Below are 17,848 nucleotides of genomic sequence, written 5' to 3' on the forward strand. Positions count from 1 at the left end.
GAGATAACTACCCTGTAAAACTTATCGTTTGAAGCATTTTTCCTTGTACGGTTCAGGGCATTGATTTTTATTCACAGTGATGTGTAGTCACTACCACTGCCTGCGCCACAACCTTTCTATCATTCTAAAAAGCCTTCATATGGAGCAAGAGTTTCACACTGTTCATACATTTTGCCAAGTAATCTCACTAAGGAATAAATATGAATGCAGACAAAAAGCTTTAAAAGCAAAGATGTTCTATGAGGTATCATTTGTAACAGCAGAAAGGGGTAGAAAACCTCAGTGCTCATGTTTGTTTAAACAGCTCAGAAAAACCTGAGGGTGAAGGGAAATAGGTCAGTCGTGTTTATCTGCCTTGCTTCAATTAGGGTTAAGAATTATCTCCATATTCTTATAGTTTCTCTATATTTTCCTTATTACGTTTACTAAGTACAGAATTTAAATGTTTAATTTGTTATTTTCAGAAGTAGAGCTATGACCTCTTTGTAATTATACTAAATTCAGAAAAAATTATTCATTTCTTCCTGTTGCCTCTGCCCATCATGTAATTTTATGAACTCTTAGCTAATTAGGCAAGGAAAAAATGACTTTACTTCAACCTGGTGTTGATTTTTAAAACTTCTGGCCTCATTCCTTTTTCCCTTTAAAAATCTTTCATTTGTCCAGAATTGTATGAAAAGTTTGCATCGTACTTAATAGAACCTCTCCATCATTTCACTGTTGTATCTCACCTCAAAACCATGATCCAGCTCAATATAGCTTTCTGGAACAGGAACATTGGCTACTCTTCCACATCCCTACCTACTGTTCTTTTCTCACTGGATTCTCTGCAGCTCACAGGCAACAAACATCAGGCTGGTCCTGGAGAAATCTTACCAGGAACACAATGGGAACCAGGGACTGAAGATGGTGAGACTGAGCAGGGAGTTGCTGCAAGGATCTGGGTAAAGATGTTGATGCCCTAAATTCAGCTATAAACTATGAAGGAGAGCCTGGAAATATCTGGAAATGAGAGTTTGCTAGCAATGAGATGGAAAAGGAAGGGCCAGCATAAGAAGTGACTGCCGGGCATCAGGGCGTGGCAATATTAGTAGGCTACAGATAAGCAGCAATGTTGGAGAAGAAAGTAGTGGTTCTTTTGGAGCACGCACAAATCTCACATGAAGGGCATCCACCATCGTGAGTACCCAGCGTTGGAAGTGAGCTACTTGTACCCAGTCCTCTGTTTATTTCAACTACTTATTAAGAAAATCCCAACAAGTCAAAGCTTCATGGCCAAAAAGAGAAACAAGCTAATCAATTTTCAGGTATAGGTTTGAGCAACTATGGAATCCCATGAGCTAGCCACCACACAATTCAGACTATTTGACCCTGCAGCTTCCACATAACACTCAACTAACCAACTGCAAATTGAAAACATGCAAAAGAAAAAGGACACTATAATTGTTCTGAAAACATACACTTTTTCCTTGCTGTTGTTTCTTAAACAATACAGTGTCACAACCGCTTATGACTCTAACACAGAAAGCATCTACATATGATCAAAGAATACAGAAGGATATGTACATGTGGATTACATGCAAATATCATGGCATTTCATATAAGGATGTGAACATGTATAGAGTTTAGTGTTTTCAAGGAGTCCTAAAACCAGCTCCCCAAAGACACAGGGAATGGTTATCACTATACCCACCGTCTAGCTTAAACTTCTATCCTTTCTCTGATGTTCTCTAAATTCCTATTCACCAAATCTACCATTCCGAGCGGAGCAGGCCCTTTCTCAGCTCTGGACTTTTGAACAACACTGACAAGTTATAGAATAATACTTCCTCACCATGTCCTGGCTCTACCCCCCTAGGCAGAGTGCAGAATTGGTATTCCTATCCTATGTCCACTAAAGCAGACTTAGAAGATGAGGAGGAGGGGAGGAAACAAACAATATTTACTCCCACCTCTAATGTGAGCTCATTCATCTTTATATCAACTGTCACACAGTAAATGAACAAACCAGTGAAAATACAGCCTTGGATGGAATGTGACACTATAAGGACAGACAACTGGTTAGTTAGGACAGTATCATGAGACATTATTATGAAAATCTCTTTTACGTGCTAAGATTCTAAGAGATTGGATTTTTTTTTCTTGAAAAAGTGACATTTATTCAAAGAGAGAAAAGCAAAAACAAGATCTTCATCCCTTGGCTCCCTTCATTCCTCACTCCAGCTGTTCTTCTGCTCCCCAGGCTTGAGGAGCGAGCCCTGGCTAGGGCCAGGTAGCAGGACAGCCCCTCAGATGAAGTCTGCAGCACTGAGGGGCATCTCTTCAGTGGAGGTGCTGTAGCAAGTCTCAGTCTCCGAAGAGTCTCCCTGTCTTCTGCTGTCACCATGTTAGTAGCCACACCCTTACGGTCAAACCAACCACCGCGACCAATTCCGTGGGGCCAGTTTGCCCTGTTGGTAAGGCAGTCATAACTGATAGGCTCTGGACAGCAGGTCAGTAGTAATTACTACTCTTCTGGAACCAGACCAGAACTCCATAGTGCTCATATCTCATTCCTTTTGGTCCATATCGTCATACATGACAGAAACCGTGAAATCCCAGGCATGCATCTGCTCAATGAGCCAATCCACCTTTCTTCTGGAATTGATAAAGATTACTGCCTCGGTGACAGTATTTCACATGAGTCACAGGGTATCCACTCTGCTAGTCCACACTGATGTATACTGGCAGATACCCTCCAGGGTCAATTCTTCCTTCTTGACAAAAAACCTGAATGGGATCTCTCGTTGAATTTCTTGGTAACTCTGAAGACATCAGAAGGCACTGTAGTTGACAGCAAAACTACCTGATACTGTTGAACTTTCGGAATATATCACAGATATAGTCCTTGAACCCAGAGCTTAACATTTCATCGGCTTTATCCAGCACAAACATCTTGATGTAGCTGGGGGACAGGTATCTCCAGGTAAGCATATCAAACACCTGGCCAGGGGTGCTCACAATGATGCTGGGGAGCTTCTATCCACAGCTTCTGCACCTAAGCATTCAGACTGGTAGCCCCCAAACAGGCAAAACAAGAGTCACCCATGCAGTCCCCTAATACAAAACTACATTTTGTATTTGCTGAGCCAATTCATGAGCAGATGCCAGAACCAAAGCCCTGAGTGGCCGTTAGATCTAGTTCAATCTGCTAAAGTACTGATATGGCAGATGTAGCTGTTTTCTCCGTCCTAGACTAGGCTTGAGCATTCCCATCATACCTCCTTGACACAATGAAGAATGACTCCCTGCCAAATGGCAGAGGCCTTCTCAAGACCGTAGGCATAAAAACCACAGAGAAGGGATTCTGCAAGATTCGTGTCATCAAAGCTATCCACAGTCTCATTCCAGTTACTCCTTTAGGCTCCATCCTATTAGGACCATTGTCTCTGGTTCAAGAATCCTGACTCTCAGACAGGAGGCTGGAACTTTTGCTGGACCTCATAGCCAGGTTAAGGATACACCCTGAGACTTAAGACTGCTATCCTTCTGTGTACTCAGACTGTCTGATTACCGGCCTTTAAGAGAACAACATATCAACAACTTGTCCTGAATTTCCTAGTTGTAATCAACTTTTGCTAACTAAGCTAAGGCATAGCTACGATCATAAGTTATGTATTCCTCCATGACCCTGACCCCGAGTATGTATGTTATGGCATTAAATGCTGAAAATTGCAAATAGGTTGAAAGCAACCTTATAAAACCTATTCACTATAAATGCTGGGAGCAACATAGATACAAGTTGATAAAGATTGTTTGCAGTTGCATTTGCAGTAGTTTGTTTATCTGGGACAATTGGGCTCATACAGTCAGTAAAGCTTTATTTACCAACACTGTGAAACTGTTTGAGATTTCTGTAAAGTGTCCCTCATTCCTTCCCCATGGGATGTTTTCTGTGCTGTTCAATAAATAAATTGGAGCCCCTGGTTAAGGACACAGACACAGATGCAGACACAGGGACAGGGACAGACAGCATTCAATCAGGCAAATTTAGAAGCATACAATAGACAGACTACGAAGAGATGAGAACTGAGAATCCAAGTGGGCTTGATAAACCTACTAGAGGAAAAAGTGCTTTGATATCTTTCCCTTATCACAGTATCAACAAATTTTAGGAACTCAGAGATTATTATTAATGTGCTTAATCTGACATAAGACAGGACAGAATAATACCACATGGCAGGGGTGGGAAATACCTAGTATTCAAGCCCCAAACTCCTTCTTCCTGCCCTAGTGGCCATGCCAACTAATCATGTCACTTTCTTCTGTCCAGTCTATGCTTGGAATCAACATTCTTTCAATTTTGTCAGCTACTGTGATTTATACCATAATCCCAGCACTTGCAAAGCTGTGGGAGAAGACTGTCACAATTTCAAGTATAGTGTGGACTATATGGCAAGGTTGTGTCATCCCCTTCCCCATGGTGGGGGGGGGGGAGGAAGAAAAAAAAAAAGCCAGCCTTTTAATTTAATTTTCCACATGCTTACTCAGAAAAACCACATAAAACTGAGACCAGCCTTAGGAACTGCAGCGCTCAGCAGATGGTATTAAAACCTATCTTTTGAGCAGATGATATGGCTTAGAGCAGAACTCTTGGTAACATACTTGAGGTCCTGGATTCAATCCCAACTACCTCAGAAAACAAAACCAGAGCAAAGCAGCCCCCACTGTGGGGCAGCCTTTCTGAACACAATACTTGATGACAGAGAAAATCCAAGCTGATTTGCATAATCAATTTGTACATCATGCTTCCATCCACACAGCTTAGACAGCGTCTCCACGACAATAAAGTGCATGAACTGGCTTTACAGTATGTTACTCTTTTCTCTGCTGTGACTGCCTGCTCAACTGTTTGCAAGGACAGAAGTAGAAACATTACTTGTTGAAGTTCACGAGGTATAGGAAAGTGGTACGTGGCGCTGGGCCATTCCAGTGGATGGTGTAGCCCTTCTCCAGCATGACGACAGGCTGGTACTGTGGAGAGATGGCCCTCTGGTTGATACCCCGAAGCACCATTGGGTGGGATGGGTATTCATCTCGTGTGATGATCATGCTAAGATTCGGAGTGTTCCATGTCTGAACATACACCTTTAAGAAAAAGTTAAGAATTGGAAGGGAGTGAATAAAAGATTAAACTGTTCCAAGAACTTACCCAGTATACATCAAGGGTCTCTACTTTAAAAAGAGAGATTCTGTGGTAAAGTGCCAGACCAAATAAGTAGTGGCCAAGAGGGGTGAGCCATGTTTACGATACAGACTCCTGAAGCTAGATGTGGCTAAAACCAGACCCTCATTCTGCTGGCCAATATCATCATCAGCTCCAGCAGCACAGGCCAGCTTTTTCATCAGAATGGAGAACTTCTGCGGCTTGCATAGCTTGTCACAGAAACCCCACCATCTGAAGAGCACATATCCAAAACAAATCAGCAAGCACCAGGGAGAACTGATAAGCTCCAGGCAGAATCTAAGACTTCCTCTGATCCATGGGATGGAAAATTCATATCTGAGAGTTCTGGCTTTAGTCTTCCATGACCTCTATTTGCCCAAGAAGTCATTTTTCACCCATTTGAAAACAGAAGTTAAAAAGTTCTCTACAGTATCTGGAAAAACATGCTAAGCTTAGATAAATTGGAAATTCCTGATTTTTTTTTTTTCCCCAGTATCATTTGAACCACGTTCCAGGCCAAACTAACTCCTTCTTCCAGGGCATCTTTCACAAGACAGCCTCAGAACAATTTTCTAAAACAAATCAATATCTAGCAACATATTCTCCAGGAGAATGAAATCACATACAGAATACTGACACTTTACCCACAGTTCCCTGGACTCTTCTATAATCTTGTTCACAGTGGGCCCTCCGCTTTATGCTCTTGGAGCCAGAATTTCTTCTCAACACTCATTTCTATAGGATATTTTAATCCTGTACTGACACCACTTAAAGATTCAAAATGGAAGTAGGAAACATAAGACTAGCAATTCTCTTTCTTTAAATACATTTTGGAATGTGTGTATGTGTGTGTGCTCGTGTACACTTTCATGTATGTGTGCAACTGTGTGGGGCACATGTGTGCATGAGATTGTGGAGGCCAAGAGGATGCCCTGAGATGTCATTTCTGCTCAGGCACTGTCTACCTTGCTTTCTAAGACAGGATCTCTTTACTGACATGGACCTCACAAATTAGGGTTAGGATCTGTGATGGTATGAATAAAAATGAATTGCATGGGCCTACAGAAAGTGGCCCTATTAGAAGGTATGGCCTTGTGGGAGTAGGTGTGGCCTGGCTGGAGGAATGTGTAACTGGGGGTGGACTTTGAGGTTTCAGATGCTCAAGCCAGGCCCAGTGTCACTCTCTTTTCCTGCTGCCTGCTGCTCCAAACTCTCAGGTACCTCTCCAGCACCATGCCTGCCTGCATCTGCCATGTTTCCTGCTATGATACTGGACTAAACCTCTGAACTGTAAGCCAGCCCCAATTAAATGCTTTCCTTATAAGAGTTGCCATGGTCATGGTGTCTCCTCACAGCAATAGAAACCATAACTGCGATAGGCTGCTGTCCAGCAAGCCCCAGGGATCCACCTGTGTCTGTCTTTACAGCATCAGAAATACAATTTGCACCACTTTACTGTGTTATCCTCCAGCAACTAAATACATAGTTAGCACATATGGGAGAGAGAAATAGATAGCAGACACACTCTCTGCCTTCTGCCAAATGACAATCTGTCGTAGTGTGCGCAACTGTGGGTCTACCAATGTCAGCACTTCTCTTCCTCATCCTTCCCATCAGTCAGGTGCAGACGGAAATTATACCTAAAAACACTTGCAGGTAACTAAAGAATGACAATTCTGAAAAGCCTGGTGTGTTGGCACACGTCCTTAATCCTAGCACTGGGGAGGCGGAGGCAAGCAGATCTCTGAGTTCAAAGCCAGCCTGGTCTACAGAATGAGTTCCAGGACAGCCAGGGCTACACAGAAAAACCCTGTCTCGAAAAACAAACGAAGAACAACAATTCTGTCATAACATCCTGTTGCTGCCACCTCTTGCCACAAATGCATACTATACTCCTAAATAAAAGCAAACAGCTATATATTTGGGCTTCTGTCCAAAATTTCAAATCTCCAGGAAAGAATTTGTAACCCATGGTTCTCCCATTCCTAGACGCTCTCCTGAGAAGCATAAATGACTCAACAAACAGAAGTAAAACTATTACCCTGCTGCCTAAGGTCGAATGATTAGACTCAGATCTCAAATAGCATTACAAACCCAAAGGGCCAAATGGTTGACTGAGTAAATGAATGAGAATATATAGTATTTAGTTAAAAACTGGAACTTACAAAAATTACTACCTATTATAACCATATACCACATACTTTACAGACATTTAATATCTTCATTAGTGAGCATTCACCATCTTCAGTCAGTCTGTCATGCACACATATAAACACACACATGCACACACACACAGTTAGCAAAAACTAAATTCAATAAAAACTGCAGCTACTAAAAGAGTAAAGGCTCCTTATTTTTGTTTTGGTTTTAATTTTAGAATATCTGTAGAGGCTAAGTATTGATGGGGACATTTAATGTGAATAAGAACAAATTGAAATAGGGGGACCCCATTTTAAACCACTTTCTTTTCTTTCTTGTTACGCTGTGGTTAACTCTCCATCTAATCCTCATCCCCTGAAGGACTTGCTCCTCTATTACCTTTTGCCCTCACCCATTCAAAGGAATGAGAATTCCCACAACAAAGGCGCTAATAGAATAAACAGGAAGTACTGTTTAGTCTTCATTCTTAAGTCTTTTTCTTGTCTACAGAGAACAAGCTAGACTTTTTTTTTTTTAATTTAAGAGTAACATTCTTCTACAACATTTCAAAGTCAGAATAATAATGAAGAACTGTACCCTAAGGCATGCCGACTACAGAAGGCTGAGAGATGAAAACCACATCAAACTTGGGGTGCTTGGGGAAGCGCCAAGCAGGAAGCCACAAGCACATGCACTGTGCTTAGCAGGCTGCTAGGCCAAGGTCAGTGGCAGGGAGAAACCACACAATAAAGAGAGGTATCTGGTATCAGCCATCACAGGCCAGGGTGACTTAGAGTGTCCCTTGTTCTTCCTCCAACTTCCTTCTTGGTGCTCAAATCAGCCTCTTCTTTTATTCTTTTCTCTCCTCTGATTTTTTTTTTTAGACACTGTCTTACTATGTAGCCCAAGCTAACCATGCTGTAGAGATCTATCTGCATTAGGCTACTGAATGCTAGAATCACAGTCGTGTACCACCACGCCTAGTCTAGCAATCTATGATTAAATCCCACACTTTTACTGCCTTAAATATGGGGCTTAAGGAATCTTCTCCTAATATATGGGTAACTGAATCCTCAGCTCTGTAAGCTCTTCCATCATTCCAAATCTCTGTTAGAGCCAGCTTTGCGACTTACAGCCCTGCTCTTCAACTGGCAGCAGGCACTTCAACAACAGCCAGACTGCATACTAAATATGATCCGTGAAAACATCCTGTTCTGTTACTCTTCCCATTATGCAGGGCCACAGAATACCCCTTGAGTTATCCACCTCACATTTCAGCAAGTAACAACATCCAGGATTCAAATTCAGACAGTCTGATGCCAGGGTCTGTGCTCTTAACTATGTACACTTTGCAAATACGCCTCTCATCTGCGGAGATAACATACTAGCTTAATGATTTCAAAGAGGTATTTCCCCACATATCTGTGCTATCACTTCCAAATCTCCACAGCCTATCATAATATAATTAGGATTTCCTTGGATTCCTTCTTGTCTACTGATTTCCAAACCTCAGTTCCTTCCTTGGTACACTATGCTTTCTCAGTGACTTACTGATATTCTCAAAGTCAGATCTCACAGAGATAAGAACCCTGAAAGTAAACAATAAAACTCCCTCAAGGGAATCAATATAGTAAGAAATGTAGTAAGAAGAATGCAGTAAGAAAAGCCTAAGGGTCAAGAAACTTCAGGCCTAACTATCTGTTATGGTGTTGCAGAGTCACAAGAAGTGGAGACAGAGCCAGGATTGCCACAAATTCCAAGCCAGTTTGGGCTGCATGGGAAGACCTTGTCTCAGGAAAAGGAGCATGGTTTCTCTTGTCTCAGCTGCATACCAACTACAACACATCCCCGGCAGACTCACTTCTCTGAGTTCACATGTAGCAGAATATTCTCTCTTTCTCTTCCCCGCCCCCATAAAAACTGTGCTTGGGAAAGCCCCAATCCCTACAGAGCTAACATCCTCCTCCCAGAGGCAGCCACAGGCCTGGACCACCTTCTGGACCTACCTGGGCATAGGTCCCACTGCAGACCACTGCATTCCACTTAGTGACGTTGACACAGCTTGGATGGCGGATCAGGTAGTTGTCCATCCTCCCCACATAGGCATCCTTGTATCCTGTCACAGAGCCATCGACATCATGGAAAATGGAGTTCTTGTCACCATCCAGCTCACAGTCCTCAAACCAGGGGCCAGGCTTTCCAAAGAAGACGTTTAGAGAGACCTGGCGGCAGGAAAGACCAGAATATCACAGGATGAGCTTCCCGTCAGCTCACATAGCGCCTGCCACAGAACCCCAATGGAGTTTTACAACTCACAGGTCACTGGTGGCAACCATGGCAATCACTTGACCTCTGTCCTACAAAATGACATGCTTGAGCAAAAACATCTCTAAAGATTCATGAAGCTCAACTGGGAAGCATTAAGCTGCAACTTCATTTTTATTTTCACTTAAATGATGAAGCTGCGGGGGGGAGGAAAGTAGAACCAGCCATACCTATTTGTAAACTATTATTAACTCCACATGTAGCCAGGTGCAGTGGCACATGCCTTCACTCCCAGCATTTGTCGGACAGAAGTAGGTAGGTCTCTGTGAGTTCAAGGCCAGACTGGTCTACAAAATGAGTGCCACGATAGCCAGGGCTATTAAACGGAGAAATCTTGTCTCAAAAACAAACAAACAAACAAACAAAAAAGATTTTGTGCATGTCCCTGTATGCAAGTTAAATCTGAATTAAATAAAAAATCTATTCAAAGTATATCAATAATCACTTTACCTCACTCCAAATGATTTAGTAACTTATCCATTCCTATCACTCTTGCCCAGCAAAAATATCAGTACAGGTCGAAACTGACTCATAGTGTCGGTGCTGGCTTACGACGGAGAGGGGATGGAGAGGGTCTGCTGAACTCTAAGTAGAGTCTGCTGGAGAACAGGTGCTGCTACATCTCATCTGAACACAGAACGTGCCTGGCTCAGTAACTCCCCTGTCAGCTAGTTACTTTAAAGCCTTTCCTGGGAGGCTGGAGATGTAGCTCAGCTGGTGGAAATCTTGCCAATGTAAGCAAGGTCCTGCTTTGAATTCCCCCCATGGCACATAAAAAATAAGATGAAATAAATCCTTCAGTAATCACATAGCATCCAATTAGAAAGTGAGTTGTAGGTGACACCATTTAAAGCTTTTACCTGTCTCCCGTTAGGGGAAAACCACTAACATTTTCAAGGCTCACAGAAGCACTTCTAAACAGTTCTGTGCACTCCTCAACCAAGGATGCTGGGTATCAACAGCACATCTAAACGAGAAGCACCTTGATGGACAACAGCATTGCTTGGAATCAGCTGGCTCCAGGTCCTTGGCGTTACTGTACCCTTTTCTCTTGCATTCACAAACTGTTCCCACAACATCCCCACCATAGGGAGGGAGGATGAGGCTCTGATATGATCCCTGTGAATCCTCTGATGCTATGGCTTTTGGAAAGCCCATCTCAAGCCCTACTTTAAACCAAGCCACTCCAAGTTTTGTGTGGATGTGATGAAAGAGTCGTGAGCCTTGTTTTAGTTTTGGCTGTGTGTGGATCAGGGAGCTGGGGGCTCATGCCATTCCAAACATGGAACCAGCAAGATGGAAAGGGTGTGAGGTTCTAAGAAGATTGTCCTGTGGATTGTGGAAAACGGTGAAACAACTAAGAAAAATATTCTGGGGGCAACTGCAACATGAATACAAATTTTAAGTCTTCTTAATGGCCAACCCCAATTTCTATCACATTGCTCCAATATGCCTCCTTATACCAACTTTATGTCCCTCACAGAAGGGGACACAAGTCAGAGAAAAGTACACCATCAGGCAGGATTCAGATTTCTCAGCAGCAATGGGCCTACTGTCCAGCTTACTACTCAGTGTCTCAAAATCGTATGCCATCTTGTTCCTATGAAACTGGACAAATTCACCACATCATCACTCTAAGCCATTATTCTATTGAAGACATTATCTAATGTCAAAAATAGCCTGAGTGGCAACAGACTTCTGTTCTCATCCTGAACTCAACGAGATTGAGTCATGAGTTAAGAGTTGCTACCGTATACAATTTTCTTCCTGTCATTCAACTCACTATAAATCCTTTGTTGTTGCAGGTTGTCTTTTGGAATGTGCTATCCTACCAGCCCTGCCACGGTCCCTGTGGAGGAGCCATGAGAACATACTTACCTGTGGACCGAACTTCACAAGGGAAACGTTATTCCTGGGTGTTGTCTGCCAAGAATTCTTCATGAGGAAGCCAATTGCACTGCTGTACCTGTCTGGAGTTGGCACATACTTTTTGAAAGTGCTCTTTGTGAGATGAATAGGTCCATCATAAATTTGAAAGCCTCGAATTGGAAATGTCCTATTAAAATAGAAGATATGTGTAATAAACATGGACCTGTACCTTTCACAACATTTATGTTTTATGAATACTTCGGGTATCCAGTAAGCACCAAACAAAATTCTAAGACACAGTGGTAAGCAAGACACAAGCCCTAGTGGAGTGAAAAATACCATATCCTAGGACAGATTAAAAAATAGTAATTGTAGGTAATTAGTGCATGGAAACAACATGATATCGTCATACAGTTGAGTTGGTGGGGAGAGACATGTTTTTGTTTTGGGTCTCTCTAAACAAGGGCCTTGAATTTCCCTGAATCAACTCAGCTGTGATGCTTTCTATAGGGCTGGGCATGTAGCTCAGTGTAGAGTGCTTGAGTAACGTGTCCAAGGTCCTGAGTACCATGACAAAAAAAGAGGAGGAAGAGGAAGAGAAAGAGAGAGAGGAGGGATATAGAAGTAAGTGCTGCCCCAGTTTTGCTTCTCACCTCAGGGTACCCAGGCTGGCTGCACACTCAGCTGGACTGGAGGGAGAGAAGCTTAGGCAGGGCAGGTAGGCGCAATGCAGAATCTCTGAGTGCACAAGAAACAGCCTTCTTGGGAGACAGCTTCAGTGAGACCACTCGCTTAATTGGGGGAAGAAGGAAGTATTTATGCCCCTAAGGAGGTGGCCAGGGTCTCTGGGGCAGATTTGTGTGGCTGTGTACCATTGACCAGGGCACAGGTACTCAGGAGCTATGGAGTTGGGGGTGGGAGGAGAAGCTTATAAAGTCAAACAAGGAGTCTGATAACTGTCAAGGTAATAAATTCTTACTAGGTTGATTGTGGGCAGCCAATTTTATGGCACCAGGTTGAGAAAGGGAGGGAGCCAACTCCTGCCATCCTCATTGGAGGTATCCAGGGTTGAAAGTCTCTTCTACCCTTCCTCTGTAATCCTGGGCCATTACGGTCTCACAAAGAGGAGGATGTTTTATTTGTTAACTCTTTGTGGTTTTGTTCCAAAAGACACACCCATGTAAGCAGAGAAAGCCTCCTATCTAACCACAGAACAAGGGTAAAACTTTTTCGTTTGTTTATTTAGACTATAAAATTTTTAATTCCTTGGTTTTCCTATTAAGGTATTTATTGAGGATATTTCAGAGGATTTCTACAGTAGCTGGTCTGCACCTCGACAGAGTTTGACAACGAAAATGTTTAGAAATCCAGACTATGATTAAAACTATACTTCATGCATAAACTCTGGACACAAAAATCAACATGACTCACCCTCACAGACAAGACTATAAACACAGTCAAAGAAAACCTGAGTTCACTAATCCAGGAAGGTTTTGGCTGTTTCTTTAATCTTCCTTAGCAAAGATAGAAAAAGCATTTTGAAATAAAACTAGATGTCAGTGTTAAATAAAAACAGAAATGAACTGGGCACCACGGCACAACCCATACAGCCAACAACCCTGCTTCTGTAAAATACACACAGTATAACCATGATGCATGCAGAGCTGAAGCCAAACTCAATGGCTTCAAATCTTGCCTCCGCTTCTTAACAAGCTCTCATTTGTAAAGTGGGGGGCTGCAACACACACCTGCCTGTGTTTTGTGAGGGATAAGTGAAGGTGAGCTACCAAGAACAGGCCGTGGCAAGCATTTGAAAATGTGAGTTACTGCAGATTCTTGAAGTATGGCTGAGGATACATTCTGGCACAGAGAGTACTTTCCTCAAACGCAGGAGGACTTGGCTTCAGTCTTCAGTACAACTTGAAAAACAGGAAGTTCCTTTTCTAGTGGTATTCATGATCCAACAGAAAAGCTGCACAGAGTGACATGCTCACTACTTCACAAGGACAAAAGAGGCTAGCACAGGATACCAGGAAAGCTGTCAGTCTGTCTGTCCCACTCCCCTGACTCATCCTGACCCACACTCAGGGGGAGCACTCCTACAATGGGCTGATCCTTGATGGGCCATGATGACATCAACTTAGAAGTGAGGTCTTAAGAACATGACTGAGATTATTTTCTACTTAGTTTTCCTACAGATGTAATGAAGACAGCTTCAAACCTTAGGCCCAGGAGCTGGGTTAAGGAGCTTTGAAGAGGTTTCTAATCCAACTGCTGCTTTAAGATCTCTAATGGTCAATATGGTGGTTCCTCAGAGAACTGGGAATCTACCTACCTAAAGACTCAGCTATACCACTCTTGGGGCATATACCCAAAGGATGATCCATCCTGTCACAAGGACAGTTTTTCAACTATGGTCATAGCAGCTTTATCCATAATAGGCAGAAAATGGAAACAGCCTAGATGTCCCTCAACTGAAGAATATCAGAAAATGTGGTACATTTACACAATACAATATTACTCAGATGTTAAAAAAAAAATGGCATCATGAAATCTGCAGACAAGTAAAGCCAGGCCCAGAAAGACAAATATAGTATGTATTCACTTATATGTGGATATTAGTGGTTAAATAAATGATAATCAAGCTACGATCCACAGACCCACAGAGCTTAGGTAAAGGGGAGGGTCTAGGAGGAACTCCCTGGGAAGTGGAAATAAAACAGATTTTTTTGGATGGACTGGGGGTGGTTGGGAATAGGATTGGGAAGGATCAGGTTGGGTAAGGAATGAAAAGAGGGTGTGTGGGGAAGATTGTGTGTGTTTGGTTAATTTAAGGCACATGAGAGGGATCCCATGCTCTCCACTGCCTGGCTGGCCAGGAACTAGAGACTGTATAGCCCAGAGACCTAGGGTAAAACCAAACACAACTGTGGAGAGGAACGGGTAAAATCAGTGAAACGATTCCTAATGATATTCCATTATACTCATAGATCAGTAACTTGTCTAGCTATCATCAGAGAGGCCTCCTCCAGCAGCAGATGGGAATGGGTGCAGAGAGCCACGGCCAGGCATTGTACAGAGGGAGAGTCTAAACTGGAGGTCTCTATCAGGTCCCTCTGCTGGAAGGTCAGGAAACCTCTTGGAAGAGGGGGAGGGAAGACCTTAGGAGTCAAAAGGGATGGAGGACACCAGAACATGGTCCAACTAAGCAGGGCTAACAAGGGCTCAGAGACTGAAATGGCAAGCATGGGGCCTGCATGGGCCTACACCAGGTCCTCTGCATGTATATGATGGCTGGTCGCTTGGTGTTCTTGTGAGACTCCTAACAGTGGGAGCAATGTATCTCTAACTCTTTTGCCTGCTCCTGGGACTCTTCCTCTTTTTGGGTTGCCTTGTCCAGCCTCGATATGAGGGCTTTTTGCCTTGTTTTATTGTATCTTGGTTTGTCCTGTCTGGCTGTCTTCTCTTGGAGGCCTGCTCCTTTTAAAGAACAAATGGAAGGGTAATGGATCGGAGGAGAGGGGAGGTATAGGGAAACTAGGAGTGGAGGGATGCGAAACTGTGGTTGGGATGAGAGAAGAATCTATTTTCAAATAAAAAAAAAAAGTTCACACACATACACACACACAAAAAAAAAAAAAGAATTGTGACTGTGATGACAGAAAACCTGCCCTACTCTGCCCCTATCCCCTCACCATCTTAAACACACCTAATTATACGGCCTTGGCTGGATTCTGAGTTGGCTTGGCATCCGACTAACTCTCATTTTCTAGGGCTCTTTTCAGAGGTAATTTCCCTTTTCCAGTAGCTATTTCTGAAAAACCAGCATCATGAATTGCAGGGAAATTGACCTAATGTCATAGTTTATGGTTTGGCAACTTTCTATGTCTCAAGAAAAAAAAAAAAAAAAGCATTAAGAGAGAAAAAGAAATTCACTTATATAAGGTCTTACATAAGTGAAAAGAAACAAGAGCAGCTCCTTCATAAAACTGATAATAAAACCTATGACATGTATAATTATTAGTGTTCTAAAATCCCATGAGGATAACAGACAATGGTAATACGGGTAATACTGAGCACTGATAATAAGACAGGAAAAGAGCCAAAGCAAGGCAATCTCTCCAGGCTTGTTACAGGAAAAGGCTGTGTCTCCACTATTTAATTCTCCGCTGCCAAAGTCCTACTCACCTGTTCCTGGGTAGCGTCCGAGGTTTCTGGTCTATTCCCCCTGTACCCATGTACTTGTTTTGGCCACCCTGAAAGCCGTAATTCCTACTCTCCCCGACAAAGAGGGACTCCGACACCTCCTGGCTGGAACCTTCATCACTTGGGAAGCTCCCATCACTGGTGAAATGAGAACAGTGGTTACAGATATCCTCACAGAAGTTTAAACTGCCCCCCAAAAGAAGCCAAGCTACAATTTAGAAAGCTAAAACACAGAAAATTAAGCTAATACCGTTTCCTAACATACATTATGAAATCCTCAGAAATTGCTTTTATACTATAAAAATTCTGTTTATAAACTAGTGAGTTACTTGAAAATTATATATAAACATAAAGTTTAATTTATTAGAAACAGTTGATTTGCCTCAAACAACAATGAATTTTCCCAGAATACAGCAATTAAGTGACAAGTATGAGTAACAAGGCCAGTGGAATATTCTTTATCTATTAAAAAAAAAAATTACATAAAAGGGTAGAGGTGCAGGTCAGCTGCAGAATGAAACATCAGCATAGACTGATTTGATCCCCAGCACTGTGGAAAAACACAGAAGCCCACACAGAGACCCATGTATACACACACACACACACACACACACACACACACACACACACACACACGGAAAGTTTAGTTCTCAAAACTTATTCCTAAGTTAAAGAAAGTTCTAAGAGGAAAGTTATGATGTTTAATCTTCACTCTGTTTTTCTTCTTCTTTCATTCCCTATTTTTAAATAGTTTTACCGAAAGTTCAAGTGTTTTCTTCTAAGCACAGTTAATGACTACCCTACCCTTCTGTGGAATTTCAACAAATTAGCCTACAACTTTGGCAAGACTGCAATTAGTCTATTAAAAATATATATATACATACATATGTGTGTGTGTATGTGCATGTGTATATGTTTTTGGCCCTCTAGTGGTACCAAGAAAAGTGATCTTTTTTCTTTTTTCTTTTCTTTTTTTAATGCTAATAAATTATAAAATTTCCCTGGGTTAACTCCCCACCCCCTATGCCAAAATAAACAAAAACACTAAGGGTGATTTTACATTATAGCTTTAAAATAATCAAATATTTTAAAACCATTACAAACCTGGCAAAAGTCAATCCCTTTCCATTATCTGCAAATCTGGAAGAGGAAGAAGATGAGAGTATGTCTAAGTCACCCATAAACATGGAAGAGATCATTTCCTCAGTGTGTGAGCGTAAACCCCACAGTCCTGATGCTCACTCTCCAACCACACAGAAGTTAAACCTCCTAGTCACCACACCCCAAGGTGAGGGTGCCGGGTTCAAATCCTGACATTGCCAACTATGGCCTGTTTTTCAACCACCTTCCCCTCAGTTTTCTCATCTGTACATCGAAATAATAATGTGGCATTTCTCATAGGATTCTTGAGAAAAATCATTTCAAGTATTTGAATACTATCTGGAAGAGTAAACACCATATAAAGATATTAGCTGAAATGTGGTTTTAATCATTATTTTCTATTACACTATTTGCTTCAAAAAATTTCAGTCTGAGACCTATGCCATTGCTACAGATTTAATACAGTGTTAAATTTGGAGGTGAAAACAGTCAGAGGCCATGGTAAAAAGCCAAGAAACTAATAGTCGGTGGGAAACAGAAAAGCAAAACAATTTTTGCTAGACTGTCTAACACTAAAACTTAACTAAGTATGCTCCAGGCCTGTATGCAAGTGGGAAAAAAAACAAGTGAGGCACTTCCTGACTCCAGGAAGACACAGTCAGCAGGCATACTAAGATGGAATTAGACAACTTTCATTTTGAGTGGCAAGGCAAGAAAAACCAGAAAAAAATTTAAAGGGATCCCAAGAGGAACAACAGTAAAAAGTAAAAACCCCAGGTGGCTTCAAGCTCTCTGACACAAACAGTGTTTATTATATAAAGCTAAATTCCAGGTTTCTGGTCAACCCACTGGAAACCTTCTAATGTCACCAGACTAGTTCAGTTCCAACAAAAGCTCCAAAATGAGGGGTTTCTAAACATCTGCAGTAGTAGTCATCCTCAGAGCCTATCCTGTCTAATACTAATACTAATACTAATACTAATACTAATACTAATACTAATA

The 17,848-nt window shown here is 42.1% G+C and overlaps 1 protein-coding gene and 1 pseudogene across 3 annotated transcripts in view; both read right to left on the minus strand.

Moving 5' to 3' along the window:
- The window catches only part of Cemip2 (cell migration inducing hyaluronidase 2), a 78,163-nt gene that overhangs the window by 15,059 nt on the left and 45,256 nt on the right, over positions 1-17,848 (minus strand). For all 3 annotated transcript variants that reach the window (XM_055613936.1, XM_055613935.1, XM_055613937.1), the window contains 5 exons: positions 16,850-16,885; positions 15,728-15,883; positions 11,549-11,726; positions 9,352-9,567; positions 4,919-5,127 (listed from right to left, as the gene is read on the minus strand). In XM_055613936.1, the coding sequence (XP_055469911.1) occupies positions 4,919-5,127; positions 9,352-9,567; positions 11,549-11,726; positions 15,728-15,883; positions 16,850-16,885 (795 nt within the window). The remainder of the gene's footprint in view (positions 1-4,918; positions 5,128-9,351; positions 9,568-11,548; positions 11,727-15,727; positions 15,884-16,849; positions 16,886-17,848) is intronic.
- LOC129681788 (eukaryotic initiation factor 4A-I-like) lies at positions 2,176-3,502 on the minus strand (annotated as a pseudogene).

The sequence above is a fragment of the Psammomys obesus genome, unplaced genomic scaffold, assembly GCF_907164565.1.
Source record: "Psammomys obesus unplaced genomic scaffold, mPsaObe1.curated_primary_1811, whole genome shotgun sequence".
Lineage (NCBI taxonomy): Eukaryota > Metazoa > Chordata > Mammalia > Rodentia > Muridae > Psammomys > Psammomys obesus.